At 34.7% G+C, this 18252-nt stretch overlaps 1 protein-coding gene and 1 long non-coding RNA gene across 4 annotated transcripts in view; one reads left to right on the top strand and one right to left on the bottom strand.

Moving 5' to 3' along the window:
- Positions 1-5239: 5239 nt before the first annotated feature.
- Positions 5240-7635, top strand: LOC137001586 (uncharacterized). The gene is made up of 2 exons (XR_010891563.1): positions 5240-5797; positions 5954-7635. It is a non-coding gene; the product is annotated as an uncharacterized lncRNA (long non-coding RNA).
- LOC105677202 (uncharacterized) overlaps positions 7446-18252 on the bottom strand; it is a 36058-nt gene continuing 25251 nt past the window's right edge. The window contains exons 6-16 of one of the 3 annotated variants that reach the window (XR_010891559.1): positions 16006-16153; positions 15367-15575; positions 14927-15062; positions 14717-14847; positions 14135-14327; positions 10597-10722; positions 9188-10083; positions 8993-9071; positions 8432-8600; positions 8181-8343; positions 7446-7635 (exon numbers count right to left, since the gene is read on the bottom strand). Coding sequence is in view for 1 of the 3 variants with exons in the window: in XM_067360690.1 (XP_067216791.1) it covers positions 13971-14327; positions 14717-14847; positions 14927-15062; positions 15367-15575; positions 16006-16153 (981 nt within the window). In the remaining 2 variants the exon portion in view is untranslated. Of the gene's footprint in view, positions 7636-8180; positions 8344-8431; positions 8601-8992; positions 9072-9187; positions 10084-10596; positions 10723-13935; positions 14328-14716; positions 14848-14926; positions 15063-15216; positions 15291-15366; positions 15576-16005; positions 16154-18252 lie in introns of those variants that run through there. The other 2 variants (XM_067360690.1, XR_010891560.1) reach the window with 2 other exon arrangements.

The following is an 18252-nucleotide window of genomic DNA, read 5'->3' as shown; positions in this document are numbered from 1 at the left end:
GTACGATGAGAGTTTGCATTGATTATCGTCGCTTGAACGCCATCACAAAGACTGATTCATATCCGATGCCCAGGATTGATGAACTACTGCATCTTGCCAAAAGATCTCTCTATATGTCGACTATCGACCTGCGCTCAGGATATTGGCAAGTGAGCGTGAGACCGACTGATCGAGATAAAACTGCATTTACGACGCCGTTTGGTACCTTCCGTTTTAAGCGCATGCCTTTTGGCCTGAAGAATTCCGGCGCCACGTTTCAAAGGCTAATGGACCAGTTCCAAAGAGGCTTAAAGGATACTACGGTAATAGTATACTTAGACGATATAATAGTAATCTCGGCCAGTTTTGAGGAACACTTAGCGGATCTACAAAAAGTATTTAGCCGTCTTCGTGAATTTAAACTACGAGCCAAACGAGAAAAATGTAATTTTGCATGCTCACAAATCAAGTTTTTAGGACATATGATCACGACCGAAGGAATTCGTCCGGATGACGATAAAGTGGCAGCCATTCTAAATATCCCACCGCCTAGAAATGTAAAGCATTTACTTACGTTTTTACAAACTGCCTCATGGTTTCGCAAATTTATTCCGAATTTCGCAGCAATCGCTAAACCATTAACATCGCTCACCAAAAAGAACGTCAAATGGACATGGTCAGAAGATCAAGAAGATGCTTTCAACAAATTAAAAGAGGCACTTACCAGCGCTCCCATACTCAGACAAGTGGATGAACAACTACCGTTTATTATACGAACGGACGCCAGCAATTACGCGATAGGAGCTATCTTAGCTCAAGGTGAAGGATCTGACGAAAGGCCCGTAGAATACGCCAGTCGCCTACTGACTTCAGCAGAATGTAACTACAGTACGATTGAGCGCGAAGCTCTCGCTATAGTTTGGGCTGTTTCTAAATTCAGAGGGTATATCGACGATGCTCAAATCACTATAGGCACAGATCATCAACCGCTAAAGTGGCTTATAAGCCTGAAGTCGCCGTTAAGACGGTTAGCCCGATGGGCTTTGAGTCTCCAGGAATATGACCTTAAGATTACATATTCACCGAAAAAATGAATGTCGTCGCTGATACACTTTCGAGGCCCCCTTGCACGGAAAGCAACAAAGACGATTGCGGAATTTGTACGGTCGTCGTTAATCTACCCACGGACGGAGCCGCTAAATTAAGAGAAGAACAGCTTTCGGATCCAGAAGTTAAAAAGATCATCGATGCATTCGAGTCAAAAAACGACCTCGACCTCGCAAATTGGACTTCTCGCGGATACCTAATGTCGAACGGAGTCTTATATCGATACGTGCCAACCGAAGACACGGAAGAGACTCAATGGGTTGTGCCAAAATGCGCTATCGATCGCATCTTATATGAAAATCATGACGCATCTATGGCCGGACACTATGGGATTGACAAAACGCTGAAACGAATCTCGAGCAAGTATTATTGGCCCGGAATGCGTAAAATGATCAATGAGCATATCAAGAAATGCATTGAATGTGGACGTTATAAGCCATCGAATTTGAAACCTGCTGGACTACTAAGGACACCTGCAGCCAACAGAAGATTTGAAGTATTGGCTATAGATTTATTTGGACCTTTGCCTAGTACTTCCGAGGGATATCAATGGATATTCATTGTTGAAGATGTCGCTACAAAATGGGTTGAACTATTCCCATTAAGACGTGCTACCGCAGATGCTTGCGCCAAGGTCTTAATTGACGAAGTCATGCTTAGATTCGGTATTCCCCGTCGCATTATATCAGACAACGGACCGCAATTTGTAGGAGCGGTCATGCAACAAGTATCGTTCTGTTTAGGGTTCAACCAATCATTAACTCCGGTCTATCATCCGGAAGCCAACCCTGTCGAGCGCAAGAACAGAGATATGAAGGTTCAACTTTCGATTCTTGTAGGTAACGAACATACCAGTTGGGCCAACAAGATACCATCGATTAGATACGCTATGAACTCCAGTATGTCGCAAGCCACAAGAAACACTCCAGCCTATTTGATGTTCGCGCGAGAAATGCGCGATCCAGGCGAAGTTCAACGGGATTTACGTGAAATAGTCATCGGAGAGAATTTTGTATCAGAAATTACGCCATACCTACTAAAGGTCGCAGATACCATGAAAGAGGTAGTTGAAGTGCACGAACAAGAACAAGACCGACATAAAGTATACGCGGATAAAGTTCAAAGACAGGCCGAAGTATTCCAAGAAGGAGATCAGGTCATGGTGAAAACACGTGTACTGAGTAATGCGTCCCAAGAAGTCACTACTAAGTTTGCACCTAAAAGAGATGGGCCTTATAAGATCGCTAAACGGGTTTCATCTATTAGTTATCAAATCGCAGATAATTTTACAGGTGATTTGCTTTCAGTCCATCACGTTTCCGATTTAGAAGCTTGGAGAAGAACTGGGACGAAGGAAACATTTCAGGAACCCATCAAAGCCATTAAAAGGCATGGTCGACCTAAAAAGGATGCCTGCCCTTCACAACCCAGGCAAAGTGTTGGATCTTTGTCGAGGGCTCCTAACAGATCCAAAGGGGGAGTCTGTAACACGAGAGGTCCTTGCACGCGTTCTAAAACTGCGGCCCTGAGGGGGCGCTAGCAAGAAGTCACGGTGGCGCCAGTCGTTGTAGAGCGAGTCAAAAAGAAGGCTGTATAACCTAAACTGCATTGGAAATATATCTCAGTTTTTTTCCTTACTTAAATTCTTCTTTGAGCGTCGTACAACCTGTCAAGTACTCACATATCCCAACGGTCACCCATTGATCGTTACAATACCATTTAGTCATATACGCCATTTTCCCAACATTTTTGCACTAATAAATAAACACAAACATTTTAAAATCTTTCTAAGAGGCCCAAGAATTTTATTTTACATTTTGGAAAATTATCTACAAAAATATCAATTGTGCCGCCGGCATTAGCATAACCCAAGATACACCACGAGGAGGTTGCACGATCGGACTTGTACCTCGCGCGTGTGTGTGTGTGTGTGTGTGTGTGTGTGTGTGTGTGTGTGTGTGCGTGTGTATGTGTGGCCCTAAAAAGGACTGATTAAGAGTATTTTAAATTTATAAAAAATGTTCAAAATGTAAGCCTGCCATTTGTATGCAAGCATTGGCTCTGTGGATGAGACTTTGTTGTGTAAGCTGGAGCATTTCCGGTGTAATACTGCCTACTGCACAGTGAAGTTTTTCTTCTAATTCTTTCAATGTTTCAACAGGATCTTTATAAATAAAATTTTTTAAATAACCCCATAGAAAAAAGTCGAGTGGATTCAAATCAGGGGATCTTGCTGGCCATGTGACAGGGCCGCCTCTTCCAATCCAAGAATTTGAAAACTGTGTATCTAGATAATGTCTAACACGTCTACTATTGTGAGGTGGTGCTCTATCGTGTTGAAACCACATAATTTGACGGATATTTAATGGCAAATCCTTCAAAAGATCTGGTAAATTATCTCTTAAAAAATTTTCGTAATCGTTTCCTCTTATTCTGTTCGGAAGAATACAGGGTCCAATTAATTCATTTCCTATAATTTCAGCCCAAATATTAAACTTCCATCAAACTTGGAAACTTCTTTCTCTGATTGCAAAAGGATTTTCTTCTGCCCAGTAATGCATATTGTGTGCATTGAGCAATCCCTCTCGAGTAAATAGAGATTCATCAGAAAATAAAATTCGAGCACAGAATGCATTGTCTCTGTTATTTTCAAATAACAGCCACCGAAAAAATTCGAGACGACGTTCGGCGTCACCTTCTCGAAGATGTTGCACTCGTGAAAAATGGTATGGATGCATACCTTCGTTTCTTAAAACACGATGGACTATCGATTTTGGCACATTTATTTGATTTGAAATGGAACGAATGCTTCTTTTCGGTTCTTCTTCGATTCTTCGTATAATTTCCTCCTCCGCATGAATCATTCGCATATTTCGTCCACGTCCAGCGTCTGGACGATGAATGATTACACTGCCTGTTTCGCGTAATCGAGTCTCTACTCTTCTAATAACTTTCGCATCTGGATGACGTCTATGCGGATAAATTTTGGCATATCGTCTAGCAGCAGGAGCAGCTTGATTGTTGCATTGAGCAAGAATGTACAATATATCGCAATATTCGCATTATATTTAATTCGCATTGTAGTATTGTAACGCTATATTCGTTTGTATTACACAAACGAATGTAGTAATAAATGAATATAGCGCTACAATACTACAATGCGCTATATTCCGTTTTAATATTTATACATATTGTGATATTTAGATCTTGAGAGATAACCATTAAAATGGAGTATACAAACGGCGAATATTACGATATGTTGTACATTCTTGCTCAATGCAACAATCAAGCTGCTCCTGCTGCTAGACGATATGCCGAAATTTATCCGCATAGACGTCATCCAGATGCGAAAGTTATTAGAAGAGTAGAGACTCGATTACGCGAAACAGGCAGTGTAATCATTCATCGTCCAGACGCTGGACGTGGACGAAATATGCGAATGATTCATGCGGAGGAGGAAATTATACGAAGAATCGAAGAAGAACCGAAAAGAAGCATTCGTTCCATTTCAAATCAAATAAATGTGCCAAAATCGATAGTCCATCGTGTTTTAAGAAACGAAGGTATGCATCCATACCATTTTTCACGAGTGCAACATCTTCGAGAAGGTGACGCCGAACGTCGTCTCGAATTTTTTCGGTGGCTGTTATTTGAAAATAACAGAGACAATGCATTCTGTGCTCGAATTTTATTTTCTGATGAATCTCTATTTACTCGAGAGAGATTGCTCAATGCACACAATATGCATTACTGGGCAGAAGAAAATCCTTTTGCAATCAGAGAAAGAAGTTTCCAAGTTCGATGGAAGTTTAATATTTGGGCTGAAATTATAGGAAATGAATTAATTGGACCCTGTATTCTTCCGAACAGAATAAAAGGAAACGATTGCAAAAATTTTTTAAGAGATAATTTACCAGATCTTTTGAAGGATTTGCCATTAAATATCCGTCAAATTATGTGGTTTCAACACGATGGAGCACCACCTCACAATAGTAGACGTGTTAGACATTATCTAGATACACAGTTTTCAAATTCTTGGATTGGAAGAGGCGGCCCTGTCACATGGCCAGCAAGATCCCCTGATTTGAATCTACTCGACTTTTTTCTATGGGGTTATTTAAAAAATTTTATTTATAAAGATCCTGTGGAAACATTGGAAGAATTAGAAGAAAAACTTCACTGTGCAGTAGACAGTATTACACCGGAAATGCTCCAGCTTACACAACAAAGTCTCATCCACAGAGCCAATGCTTGCATACAAATGGCAGGCTTACATTTTGAACATTTTTTATAAATTTAAAATACTCTTAATCAGTCCTTTTTAGGGCCACACATACATACGCACACATACACACACACACACACACACACACACACGCGCGCGCGCGCGCGCGCGCGAGGTACAAGTCCGACCGTGCAACCTCCTCGTGGTGTATCTTGGGTTATGCTAATGCCAGCGGCACAATTGATATTTTTGTAAAAAATTTTCCAAAATGTAAAATAAAATTCTTGGGCCTCTTAGAAAGATTTTAAAATGTTTGTGTTTATTTATTAGTGCAAAAATGTTGGGAAAATGGCGTATATGACTAAATGGTATAAATTACGTAACAAAACTGCGCTTGGTCTTGTTCTAATAATAGGACGGTCAAGTAATGTAACTAAGATGACTGCAGGAAAGTTATTTCATTTATCTATCACAACTTTTGGCGATGTAAGTAAAAAAATGTATAATTTATATAGTCATCTATTAAAAAAGAATCGAATTTAATAACGCTTAAATCTTTTAACTTTACTATTAAAACTTTTTATTTTTAAATAGTTTATTTATGATAAGAGTAAATAAAAAAAAGAAATCTTTTTATTTTAGATAATTAAAACATCTATGGCATATTTGAATATATTGCGAACAATGGCTACGTAAATTAAAATAAATTAGAAAATATAAAAAACGTTTTATATAGAATATATAAATTTTATATAGAATATTTATAGATAAAATATTTTTCAAATAGAACAAATATTTATACAATAAAATTAATTGCTATAATTAGAAGAGAGTAAATTTGTTGCCAATCATTGTTTTGATCTTAAAAACGACATGTAAAGATACTTGCATTTATTGTAGCCGTTTTTCCGCGACGCCGATTTATTATCTCAATGTGCGTTACTTTGTACTATCAAGCAGTTATCATTGCAAAGTTGCATACTTTGATAGTTCATATTTTGAAAAAGTTAGTGTATTTCTTAAATTATTTTTGTGTTTTATGAAAAATATCCAAAGTGTAAGATAATTTTCCAAAATGTAAGAAAATGATGAAAAAAGAAAAAATTTAGAAGAATAGAAACGGTTAGCTCGCAAAGCACATTACTATTTACATTTGTCTCTATTTTCAGATAGATCTACGAAATCAGACAATTCTTTCATTCTTTTATTACGTAAGAAATAAAAGCAATATTTATTTTGTTAATTTTATTCACTTTTTAAATAATACAAAAAGATCACGGTTCAGTATTCAAGTTGATTCTTATTATTTGAGTCCTAAGTATAGTCTAACTAATCATATGTATAATTAAAATAAAATCATAACTAAAATACAAATAAATTCATAGTAAACTAGTTATAACAAAGCATTAATGTTTTAACATTACTTGTAAATACTAGTTAAGAATTTGATACTAGTGAGCGAAGCGCGCGCGCCGGCCCTGAGCGCCACTTACACCAGAACGCCTATTGGTTTACTTCAACCTGCTCTCCTTCAAAAACTGCTTATCGCACGCAATTTTGCTAAAGGAAAAAGTTGTTCCTTTTAGCCTAAAGTATCACGCCTTGTACTCCGTGGGCGCGAATTTAGGGACACCCTGTATATATAATGTATATTATGTTTATTTTTATATATATTTATTTTCTAAATAAGTGGTCTTTCACGCCGCTTATGAGGTGCCACTAATAGCGCGTTAGGTTGTTTAACGTGGACCTTCGCCTGTAGCCCTATTATACCACATTTATTATATTTTATATGACTGCGAAACAGATATATATACAGGGTGTCCTATTTTAAAAACCCCACGTGAATAACTTTTCAGAGAGACATTTTCAAGAAAAATGATTTAGACTACAGTTGTTGGGTTTGGAGGGGGACATCCGATGATGACATTGGTTTAACCTAGGGTGTACATGCCAAGGTCATATGGAGATCAACTTCGTTTTTTTAAATAGAACACCCTATTTTTGATTACAAAATCTAATAGCTGGTATCAAGAGCTTTTCAAAACACTATAATGAAGTTATTTTTTATTAAGTATTTTTCGAGTTATGAGATTTGAAAGTTGCAGAATTTTGACATAAAATACAAAATATCTTGTAAAACATATATATGATACATATATATGTGTCTTTATTTATTTAAATATACAGATCAGATAGGTGTGATGTCTAACAGAACGTCAGACAGATCTGATAGTTTTGATGTCTAACAGAACGTCAGACAAATCAGATAGGTGATGTCCAACAGAATGTCAAACAATGTCAAGATGTAAAGGATATCATGCCTGTAACAGGTATAATAAATAAAAAAAAGGCGCCGAGTACACGTTCTTGTCACAACTAAAACAAAACCGTATTGTTTTATCTTTCAAAAAAATTGTATATATTAAACTTTTCAAAAAAACCTGTCATATACAGGGTGTCCCATTTAACTTGAGACAACTAAATATTTTGAAAAATAAGCATTGTACGAAAAAATGTCCCAAATAAACTTTTAATATTATCAAGGGGGACGTCTGCCTGTGTAAAAATTAACCTGTCCCCACCGCCCCTTGGAGGTAGGGCGGGTTAATTTTTGCACAGGCAGACGTCCCCCTTGATAATATTAAAAGTTTATTTGGGACATTTTTTCGTACAATGCTTATTTTTCAAAATATTTAGTTGTCTCAAGTTAAATGGGACACCCTGTATATATATATATATATATATATAAAATTATAATTTTATAATAGTGCATATTGTGTTTTTATATGCTGTTTTTATATATATAAAATATATATATTTTATATATCGTGCTTTTATATAAAATGCAATTCCGAAAAATACTTACAAAAAAACACTTTTGCAGTTTGTGTATTATAAAAGGCCAATGAATGTTTCTTCCTACCCCAATAAGTAAACATAGAGGTCAATTCATCTGTCATGGTTTCCTTTTGAAAATGACTGAGAGCTTCTCTTAATTTGATTCCCCCAATAAACTTTAGATATGATGCCTGTAACAAAATCATATTATGTCTTTTACAAATATATTATGTCTTTTACAAAAAATATTATGTATATGGCAAAATAAATATTAAATACCAATTTCTGCAAACGATCTTTATCAGTTTCCAATTCCTGAAAATCTTCGATTGTTGTTAATGGAAAGCCATCTGGTTTTTCATATAAACTGTTTTGCGTCGTCAATAGATGATGTTCTTTCAACATTTTTATGTCTGATAATATTACTGCATTTTGCTCTATCACTTTTCTGTAACATTAAAGATATTTCATAAAATAAAAATAATGTATTGTTACGTCCTGTACGGACCTTTCCTTTGCACAAGTTTCTCACGACCAGTCGGGAAAAATTCAAAGAAACGTTCCGAGAATATTATTTTAATGATTTAAGATCCCGAATGTACCATAATAATCTTTTAGGCCTTCAAGCGAAAATTTATCGAGATAAGACACGCGACCGCGATAGTAGACTTTGAATTTTCGCCGACAGAAAAGCCGACGGAACGATATACATGTCATTCGAGCAATCCATCTATTAATCTTCAAACAACCTTTTTTATCTTATTTTTATTAACAACCCCTCGGAAGGAATGTCTCCCTTCCAAAACCCAAAATTTCGAGTATAAAAGGGAAGACACCCACCCGTGAAGGCAGCAGTTAAGCAGTTAATATAGTTCTCTCAACATCTCTGAATCCAGCTCAATCGAATCTTAGTTCATACCTTAAAATATCAGAAAAACCGATTGTATCTCAAAGTGCTTGTATATCAATAATTATAGTAAACGTGTTTGTTAAACAATATTTCGACTAAAACTATTTCTCACACATTCAACCTACCTCCGCCTTATTCCTAATTGTTTCTTCAGATCAGCACTCAGTATCGATATTTTCGGTGCGGACCACCGCACGTGGTATCGATTTCTGTATCCCCGCGTATCGTGGTGCGGCCCACCGCATGCTTTACGCCTGGAATTTCTGGACTAACATAAAATTCCTTTCTTATCCCGAAATCCAAAACTCGTCGCGGAGGAGTGAAGTACCGCGCGCGGCAATTGCTTCTCCAACATATTAAACCAACCTCCGAGCAATATTCATTATACATCGACGTGAATAGGAGGATCCAGGAGGATCCAGATATATTTCCAGGACATCCAAGTAGTAAGTCAAAACCTTCATAATTAAATTAGTTGTAAGACCTCTCGCCTTCCTCTTCTACCCCCCCCCCTTCCCTTTGAAAATCACACGAGGTTCCATCCTTGGTAAAAGGAGTTAAGTCTCTTGACCAGAAAACGGAACCACGAACGATTGGTTGAGGCCTCTAACAGGGTAATATCGATCATTACGATCGTTGACCTGTTCTCAGCCAAAGAAAATCGTTCGGCTCGCGCGGTCCCCTCTCTTCATACCGACCAGCGAGCAAACACCACAAATTTATACTTTTATTGTTGCGTCCGTCCGTATACCTGACCCGCCCCTTTCCCTCCAGGTTAGGACGTAACAGTATGTTTGCTATGAATTTCTCATTAATATAATTTTTATTAGTATCAATATAATAAATCTGCTAGTATAACGTTATTGCTACAATGTTGGACTTGATTTTGACATAAATTCTAAGAAAACTAAAAAAGTAGTATTATTAGAAGAAAAATAAATATTACTTCCGCACCTTAAAAGTTTAATAATTTCGTCTTCCTTTCTTTCGTTTTGATTGGATGAGTTTAATTTCAGACAATCTGCAAAAATATAAATAAAATTATTATTTATTTCATTTTAATTTTTTTATTAAAGCATATTTTTTAACAACGCAGATATGTAAACATATTTTTTAAAATTTATTACATATATTTTAAAAAATTTATTAAAATCACTAACATATAATTGAACAGGCCCATATTGTTTTGACAAACATATTCAAAAAATAAAGACTAAGGCCGACGCTAAATGTACGTGCAAAAAATTTTTATAATTTCTATAGAGAAATAAATTTTGCTAAATACATAAATTATTAAGTTGTACACTGATCTCAATTCAAGATACGCGTATAGTGTACAAAAAATTAAAGTGCACAGATCTCATATTTCGAGAATCATAGAGATGTACAATGAATATTTTAAGATTCCTAAGGAAAGAAAGGATCGAAAAAAATAATCTGACAATGAAACAAGAGCGGCTAAGTTGGGACACGATTATTAAAATCATATAATTGTAAATTACTTTTATACATGCAGTACAAACTTAAATCTTACCAGATTCTTTTAAGTCGTCTCGAAAAATAATCGGTATCTCATTAATGTCTAATAAAAGAGATGTTTCTTCATTTTTGTTATTGCTTTCTGTATTTTTTTATGATGAACATCAGGACCATTAGAATCCTCAACAGAAACAAATTGACGATTATTCATTTTAGAGATGTTTGAAATAGGAATAAATTGAGTATTTATATTTATTGATTTTGCAGAGGAATTTTCTATTATAGTTGGCTTTATGTACACGGAAAAAAAAAGTAGCTGCCATAGCTAAAAACTGCGTGTGGTAACTAGATTGCAGTCGTAATATATGGACACCTAACATCTTAGCTGTGATAGCTATTTCATTTAGCTGATAAAATTTAGCTACCTGATACACAAAGTTTAGCTACAGTATATATTTTAGTTAGCAATCATACCAAATATATTGTAGCAATTAGTTGTAGCTGTACACTATTTATATGTGGGAGACACAACTTTTGCTGTCGTTGCAAATACTTTTGCTATGGCGGCAAAACTAATGCTGTATCCAAAATATACTCTGTAACTAAAAATGTATCTAAGGTAGCTACATTAAATAGCAATAACCACTAAGTGGGTTTTGCTATGGTTCAGGGAAGAGGTTGCCAGAAATATATAAGAAATAAAATTACATATATATATAAATAATATTTATATTTTCTTTTGGAATTAGGAACATGTAATCATAGTTTGATATAATTATATATTATAATATATTATATATAGTATATATTACAATATACTATAAAAATAATAAAATAAAATAAAATATTTTTACATTAATACATAAAAAAATATTGTTAATAGGATCAGGGATCATATCATGAAGAATATGAAATTAAGCGGAATGATGTAAAATAATATATCGTTCACTATTACCCATAGTATACACAAGCAAAGGGAAAGGATCAACTAAATCTTCATATTTAATTAAGAGTAACTTTATACTCTCTGTTCCACTTCGAATTCACCAATATTGCAGTTCAGACCTATATTTATAAGAGAGTAACAAATAAAAAGTGGACTATTATCATGAATAATGATAAACTAAATTTTCGCAAAAATAGGACAAGAACTTTCATCTATTCCACAAAACAATACCATTTTAGGTTGGTATCGAGTACCTTTATAATCAACCCAATTAGCAACAAAACATGCTTTATAATTTATATCATTTGGTAATGATAAGACAAAATCATTGAAATGACGATTTTCACTAATATCAAGAATATTCCCTGATCCTATTTGAATCCTGTTGAAAAAAATACTTTTTTGAGCTATAAGTCTATAACAAAAGAGGAACTGATATCGAGTAACAATTGAAAAAACGATATTTTTTCTTGACATGACAACATTCGAAATTTTTTTCAGAACTTTATGAAAACCTTCAAGTCTAATCACGGATAAGAAAACGAGTGGTCCATATTGCATCATGACTCTTGCATAATGAATGAGATTATGATGTTTTGGTTTTAAATGCTTTGTGCATTTCATGTACTGATTATGATGTTCTTCAACTAATATTTTGAATGCAGAAGCAGATTCCTGCGATATTGATTTACAGAAGACAAATTCAATTATTTTTTTTAACAATAAGTACAGTTTCCAAAATGGATCATTATATGATTTTACATTATGTCCAATAATTACTCCAAAAAGTTGACAAAAAATTAACATTTCTGAGGCTGTCATTTTAAACTTGCTTTTTGTTGCAAAATTATTTGCAATACAAGGTGGTTTGTTTTGTACATTTGGACCATAATCGAACATTTGTAGGCTATAATTGAGACCTGACAAAGTAAAATCACCAATCTGAATAAAATGATTTGTTATTGGAATCATATCGTAATGAGCAATACCTTCTAGAACATCATGCATGATATCAACATAAGCATTGTCTATAACATGAAATGAAGTGATTGCATTGAAGACACACTCCTCTTTGATTCCACTAAGTGAACTGTTTGCTAAATCTAAGTCTATATTATATGACGCATGTGTTCTAAAAATAGATTCATCTTTAAGGCAAGTAGTCTGAGACATAGTACGATGAATTTTGTAAAATCTACATGTATAGTTTGCTCGAAAACTTTCAACAAATCCACACATGGTGTGAAGGCCTAAGTTATCGCCCAATAGTAAACCTAGCACAAAATAAATTTTATAAAGATTCCCATTAACAGTAATTGTTATTCCGACCTGTTCTAAAAAATTCAATTCCTCAATTAAAGGTGCAAATGTTCGTTTATTTCCAAATTCTTTACGGTCTTCTGTGTTAAACAAGAGAGCTAAAAAGATATTTTCCAATCGAGATACACATTCAGGCGGCAAACATGGTATGTAATAATATACTCCTCCAAGAGAAGTACTGTGAGATCCTAATGGATTGTTCACTTCCCAATCATCATAATACACAAACAATGGGAAAACAATAGCATCATCTTCGAAACTTTTTTTTTTCTCACGCCAAAGTTTAGATTGAACAAAATTCGTAATGGTATCTGAATCTTTCAGCAAATTAATATAATACATTGTGGCGGTAAAAACGTCGGGCAATTCAAAAAATTTTTGTAACATTTGTCTTAAAGGTATGAAATAACCGCAAATATCTTTCACATGTTCCACAATACATGTTCCAGTATTTTTACGAACTCTTTTTTTACCTATATAATATTCTACAGGAACTATATAATTACCGCAAGATTTCAAATATTCCATACGTTGATATTCGTTTCTAAGATGATGAAAAGAATTTTCTATTGTATCAAACATTGATGTGATATCTTGTATTATTTGATTATCAGAATTAAGTGCATTCAACTGTGAAAGAATCTTTTCTTTTAAAAGAGAAATATGACTTGTTAAAAATAATCTGTTATCCTCGATAATAGCTTGAATGTGATTCCGTGGAATGGAAGATCTATTGTATAATTTTGCAACAAAAGCATCACAACAATTTCTTATGAGAGATTTAAATTCAGTAGGAGTTATCGATAAACCCTTATCATTAGTAACTTCTGGTGAGACTGTTTCAATATTTGTATTTTTATGGCAAATTATAGATTTACTGATCATTTCTATGTTAGTAGATTGCACAGATTGCATATAAGCATTCTGTGTAGCAACAGGCCACAAAGGAAAATTATGATTTGACCCAAGCAAATGTCTTCGTAATGAATTCCATGAGGACCATTCTCTAATGCACCCATTTTCGCCGCATTTAAATACAGTACATGAATTAACATAATGTTTAACGTTAAAATGCGTTAATAAACTGTTTACAGAATGTACAGTTTGTTTGCAAATAAAACAAGTGGGCATGATGCAAGTGTGTATTTTTCGTAATAGAGTGATTAAGATTCTAATGATTTATATTCTTGAATTGTTGCCAAAACAGCAGAACTAAGCTGCGAATTTTTATGTTTATCCCACAAAGTTTCAAATTCATATATAGCTCTTTGCAAAAACATAAATAGCTGCCCTACTTCTAAGGGATATCGAATGTTTAAAGCGTTACATGATTTGAAGACTAAGTCCACGGCTTTTAATGGTGTTTCCACTTCATATCTGAATGTATTGATGACAACAAAACATTGCTTGATTTCGTCGAAAGAAGGACCTATTATCACTACAATAGGTTGTAAGGGCTGACCAAATGCTTGTAATTTTGCTGTTCGTTCCTGCAATCTTGTTTCAAGATCTGCGATTGTCTATGAAAGAAATAATTATTATTAACACTTATATATTTTCATTTCAATGTTGAAAATGTTTATTCTATAAGGAAATAAGAAACAATAAGAAGTACAATGATTGGCATGGATTGAATAATGATTGGCAGTTTTAAATGTTTCTGCTCAAAAGAGCTGAATTGCGCGATATGATATACAGTAATTGTTCGAAAGAAAAGATATAATTATAAATTATAATTGATAAATGATTATCGCCTATCATATAAATATATGTAATTCAGTTTCTTCAGCTGCAACATACTGGACCTGTGCTCATAACATTGCTCCTGCCAATCATTGTATTATGCTTTTTATTTAAAAAAATTTTTTAAATTCTTTTAAATTAATTTTATTTTTATTTCTATTCTTACGTTTACGTGCAGAAGAAATCCTTCTTCAGATTCTTTTCTAGAGGGTCTCCAATTACATGCTTTGCCGTTTCTTATCGTATTCACAGGGAACAAATGAGGCATCAAGAATAAAGTTACAATTTTCTCACCATCTATCGAAATATGAATTTATATAAAAAATATAAAAAATAAAGCTGCATCATTGTCAAAGGACACTATAAAATATCTGACCTCGTGTAAAGACATCATCAAAACGATTCTTTAATTTAGATGTCACCTTATTGATTACAAAGTTTGATATTTTTTGCCAAGCAACATATAATTTTAAATTACGATCTGGATATAATGTTTCGAAATCTTTCTCCAGCTAAAAATTATACAGACATACTATAATATTTTATACACACGCACATTTTTAATTATTAATATTATTAATAAATATATATCCGCGATACAATGTTCAAAATTATAAAAAAAACATTGAAAAAAGAAACATTAGTAGGAATAGAAAAATATAATACTTCTTGAAGCGGCGTGGAATAAATATAAAGCAGCGTGAACGTAAGCGAAGTATCGGCGGTAGCGGAATAATTATCTGAACAAAAATACAATTTATAACGTTTTTAAATATAGATACTCATAATTGAAGGAATGAAATATATCAAACTCACTAGTATGTAGCCTAAAGGATCAGAAAGGGCTGGAAACTGAATCATGTATTCGTGACAAGACTGATTATTATTAGTTTGAAGAACTTTCAATCGTTTTTTCGAAGTCAAAGACCAGTACTCAGTCACTGTCTGCCATTGTCTAGAATTATTTTTTAGCCATAATATACATTCTTCGTAATTCATAACATTATCATCATCACTTTCTTCAGCTACAAAAACATAAATAAAAATATTATGTGGAAAAAAATACTAAACTAAAAAAAAAGAAATACTATACTATACTGTCTTTACTTGCAAAACATTTGTTGTTAGTTGATACAAATATCATTAAGACTCTTTTTAACTGATTGCAGTCATATTGGTTTATGATGTCAGAAGCAAGGAATCATCTAAATTTCTTTTATGCATTATACAAATTAAATAATTTTTTCTGTGCGTTACTATCCATGTTCGATAATATAAGCTGGTATATGACCGAACACGGAGAAAAAATTTTTTATTTTAACGTATAACATATAAAAAATATTTACATGATTTCTCCTTCTAATATCATAATCCAATATGGTTGCAATGAGTAAAAAGGAACCTTAAATATATTACACTTTTCACAAGATTGTAAATAACGTAAAATAAACTTACTATCAGTTTGAGCATGAGCAAAATTTGCAGCAGTTTTCACATTCAATAAGCCAGCTTTGATTAGTTTTCGTCGTGTACAATAATATTTTGTAAGAATTTTTCCTCTACCTTGTGATTCGCCTTTTTTATTCTTAATATACCAAACACTCTGTAACATTAAATAATTAAAATGATTACAAATGATGTAATTTAAACCGATCATAACATATTTTATTATAGTGTTTATATACTGAAACCGTGTGAGCTTTTCGAGCGCGGTGTAGCTCGTCGGAATCCAAGTTCGGTCGGTTGGGGGTGTGTCAAAGAAAATGCGTTTAGTTGATGGTAAATTAGTAGACGTGTTTATTTAATTTAGTATGTTTGATGACTGTGTGTGTACATGCGATGCGAAAGAATTATTAAGCAACGGCTGAATAATTATTTGAGCTAGGTAAAATACATATAAAAGGATATATCGGTGAAATCAGTAACAGAATATCGGTGAAATAATTATTTGGCAATGGCGAAATAATTCTTGAAGCGGCGTGGAATAAATATAAAGCAGCGTGAACGTAAGCGAAGTATCGGCGGTAGCGGAATAATTATCTGAACAATCGGTGAAATAATTATTTAAGAGCGGTGTAAATTAAATACAAAAAACAACGTGAAAATAAATGTGAAACTATAAAGAATGACGTGAGGCGTCCCGGTGCGGTCGGCGAGAGCGCAAGCGCGGGTGATCGTGTCGCAACGGTTGGTACGATACGGAGCGCTTGTCGGTGAGTGCGTTCGTAGTATCGCGAGTCTGTTCGATCGTAGATCGATGCGGACTATTCGGCGGCGCGGATTGGTCGACGTGGTTCTGCTTGCCGGACGAATTACGATTTTGAAATCCCGACGAATAAACGCGGTATCAGGACTTAGGCTGCCGATTACGCTCGGCGGGAGTACGAGGATGCTCGTACGAAGGCGGAATCTTAGAACGGCGACTTAGCTTGGTATGCGGAAATGCCCGCAATACAAAGTTCGGTGGCCTAGAGGAGCCAAGTACGCTCGGCGGGTATACGAATAGATTCGTATGCGGGAATCAAGAATACCGAGGACGCTCGGCGGTACACGAGGATACTTGTGTGCTGGCACAGGTATACGAAAAACCGAGTATGCTCGGTTGAGGACTACGAGGACACTCGTAGAGGGATGTTCGCTGTCTATCAGCGAACGGAGTCTGGTGAGAAGACGTTCAGCCGGGCGTCTTTTATACCCGGCTGGCAGCCGAACGGCTTTGAATCGGCAAGCATCGGCGGTTTCGGCGGCGAGTCCTCCACAAAACGGAATTTCGGAACGGTCGGGTGTGGGGGATTTTCGGCGGTTGACCGCCGCTGTTTTTGACAAAAAGCTTATCGGCGCTCGATGCGCCCTTGGTGGGCTACGGACGATGGACGGTCCGTAGCCGTAACGATGCAGCTTGCGGGCTGCACCGTTACAATACTTATATATATATATATGTTTGTCCAGAGGCAGTTTTCGGGACATTTTTATACCACCTGATTTTATTATCTTATATTATGCAGAGCATTAATATAAATCTGGTGGTATCTTTTTTTTTTTTTTATATGCCCTATTTTTTTTAGCCAATTAAATTATGTATAGGTGGGCAGTTTTCAGGACTTTTTTTTATTTTGTACATATTACGTTACAATCATACAAAATCACTTTCCATTAATAGAAATATATTTAAGAAAAAGAAACTAATAATTCTAATTGCAAGAGTTTGCGTTCAATAGTTATTAAAAGCAAAAATACAACAATGTCCTGAAATATGCCCTTTTATAGTTACATGACTGTATATAAGTAGGCAGTTTCCAGGGACATTGCTTTATTTTGTATAAATCACTCTACAATTGTACAAAATCGCTTCTCGTTAATAGAAATACGTTTAAAAAAATAATAATAATAATTCTTATTCTGATAAATAGTGTTTAACATTTATTAAATTCAAAAATACAATGATGTCCTGAAATATGCCATTTATTGCTATACAATTTTATGTAAAACCCGGTTTCCAGGACATAATAATATTGTTAATATTTATAACAGTTGAATTATTTCTGACATTTTATAATAATAATTAGGGCGCGGACGTTTGTGTACGATCTCGTGAGTGCGAGTGAGAGCGAGCAACTTGCTAATTCACTTCAGCGAGCACTCGCACGCTGTGATTCTTCACGCGCGACACGGGATCGTGCACGAACGTTCGCGTAATATGCA

The sequence above is a fragment of the Linepithema humile genome, chromosome 8, assembly GCF_040581485.1.
Source record: "Linepithema humile isolate Giens D197 chromosome 8, Lhum_UNIL_v1.0, whole genome shotgun sequence".
NCBI classification, from domain to species: Eukaryota; Metazoa; Arthropoda; class Insecta; order Hymenoptera; family Formicidae; genus Linepithema; species Linepithema humile.
The sequence above is the reverse complement of the archived record's forward strand: the minus strand, read 5'-3'. Positions and strand labels throughout refer to the sequence as shown.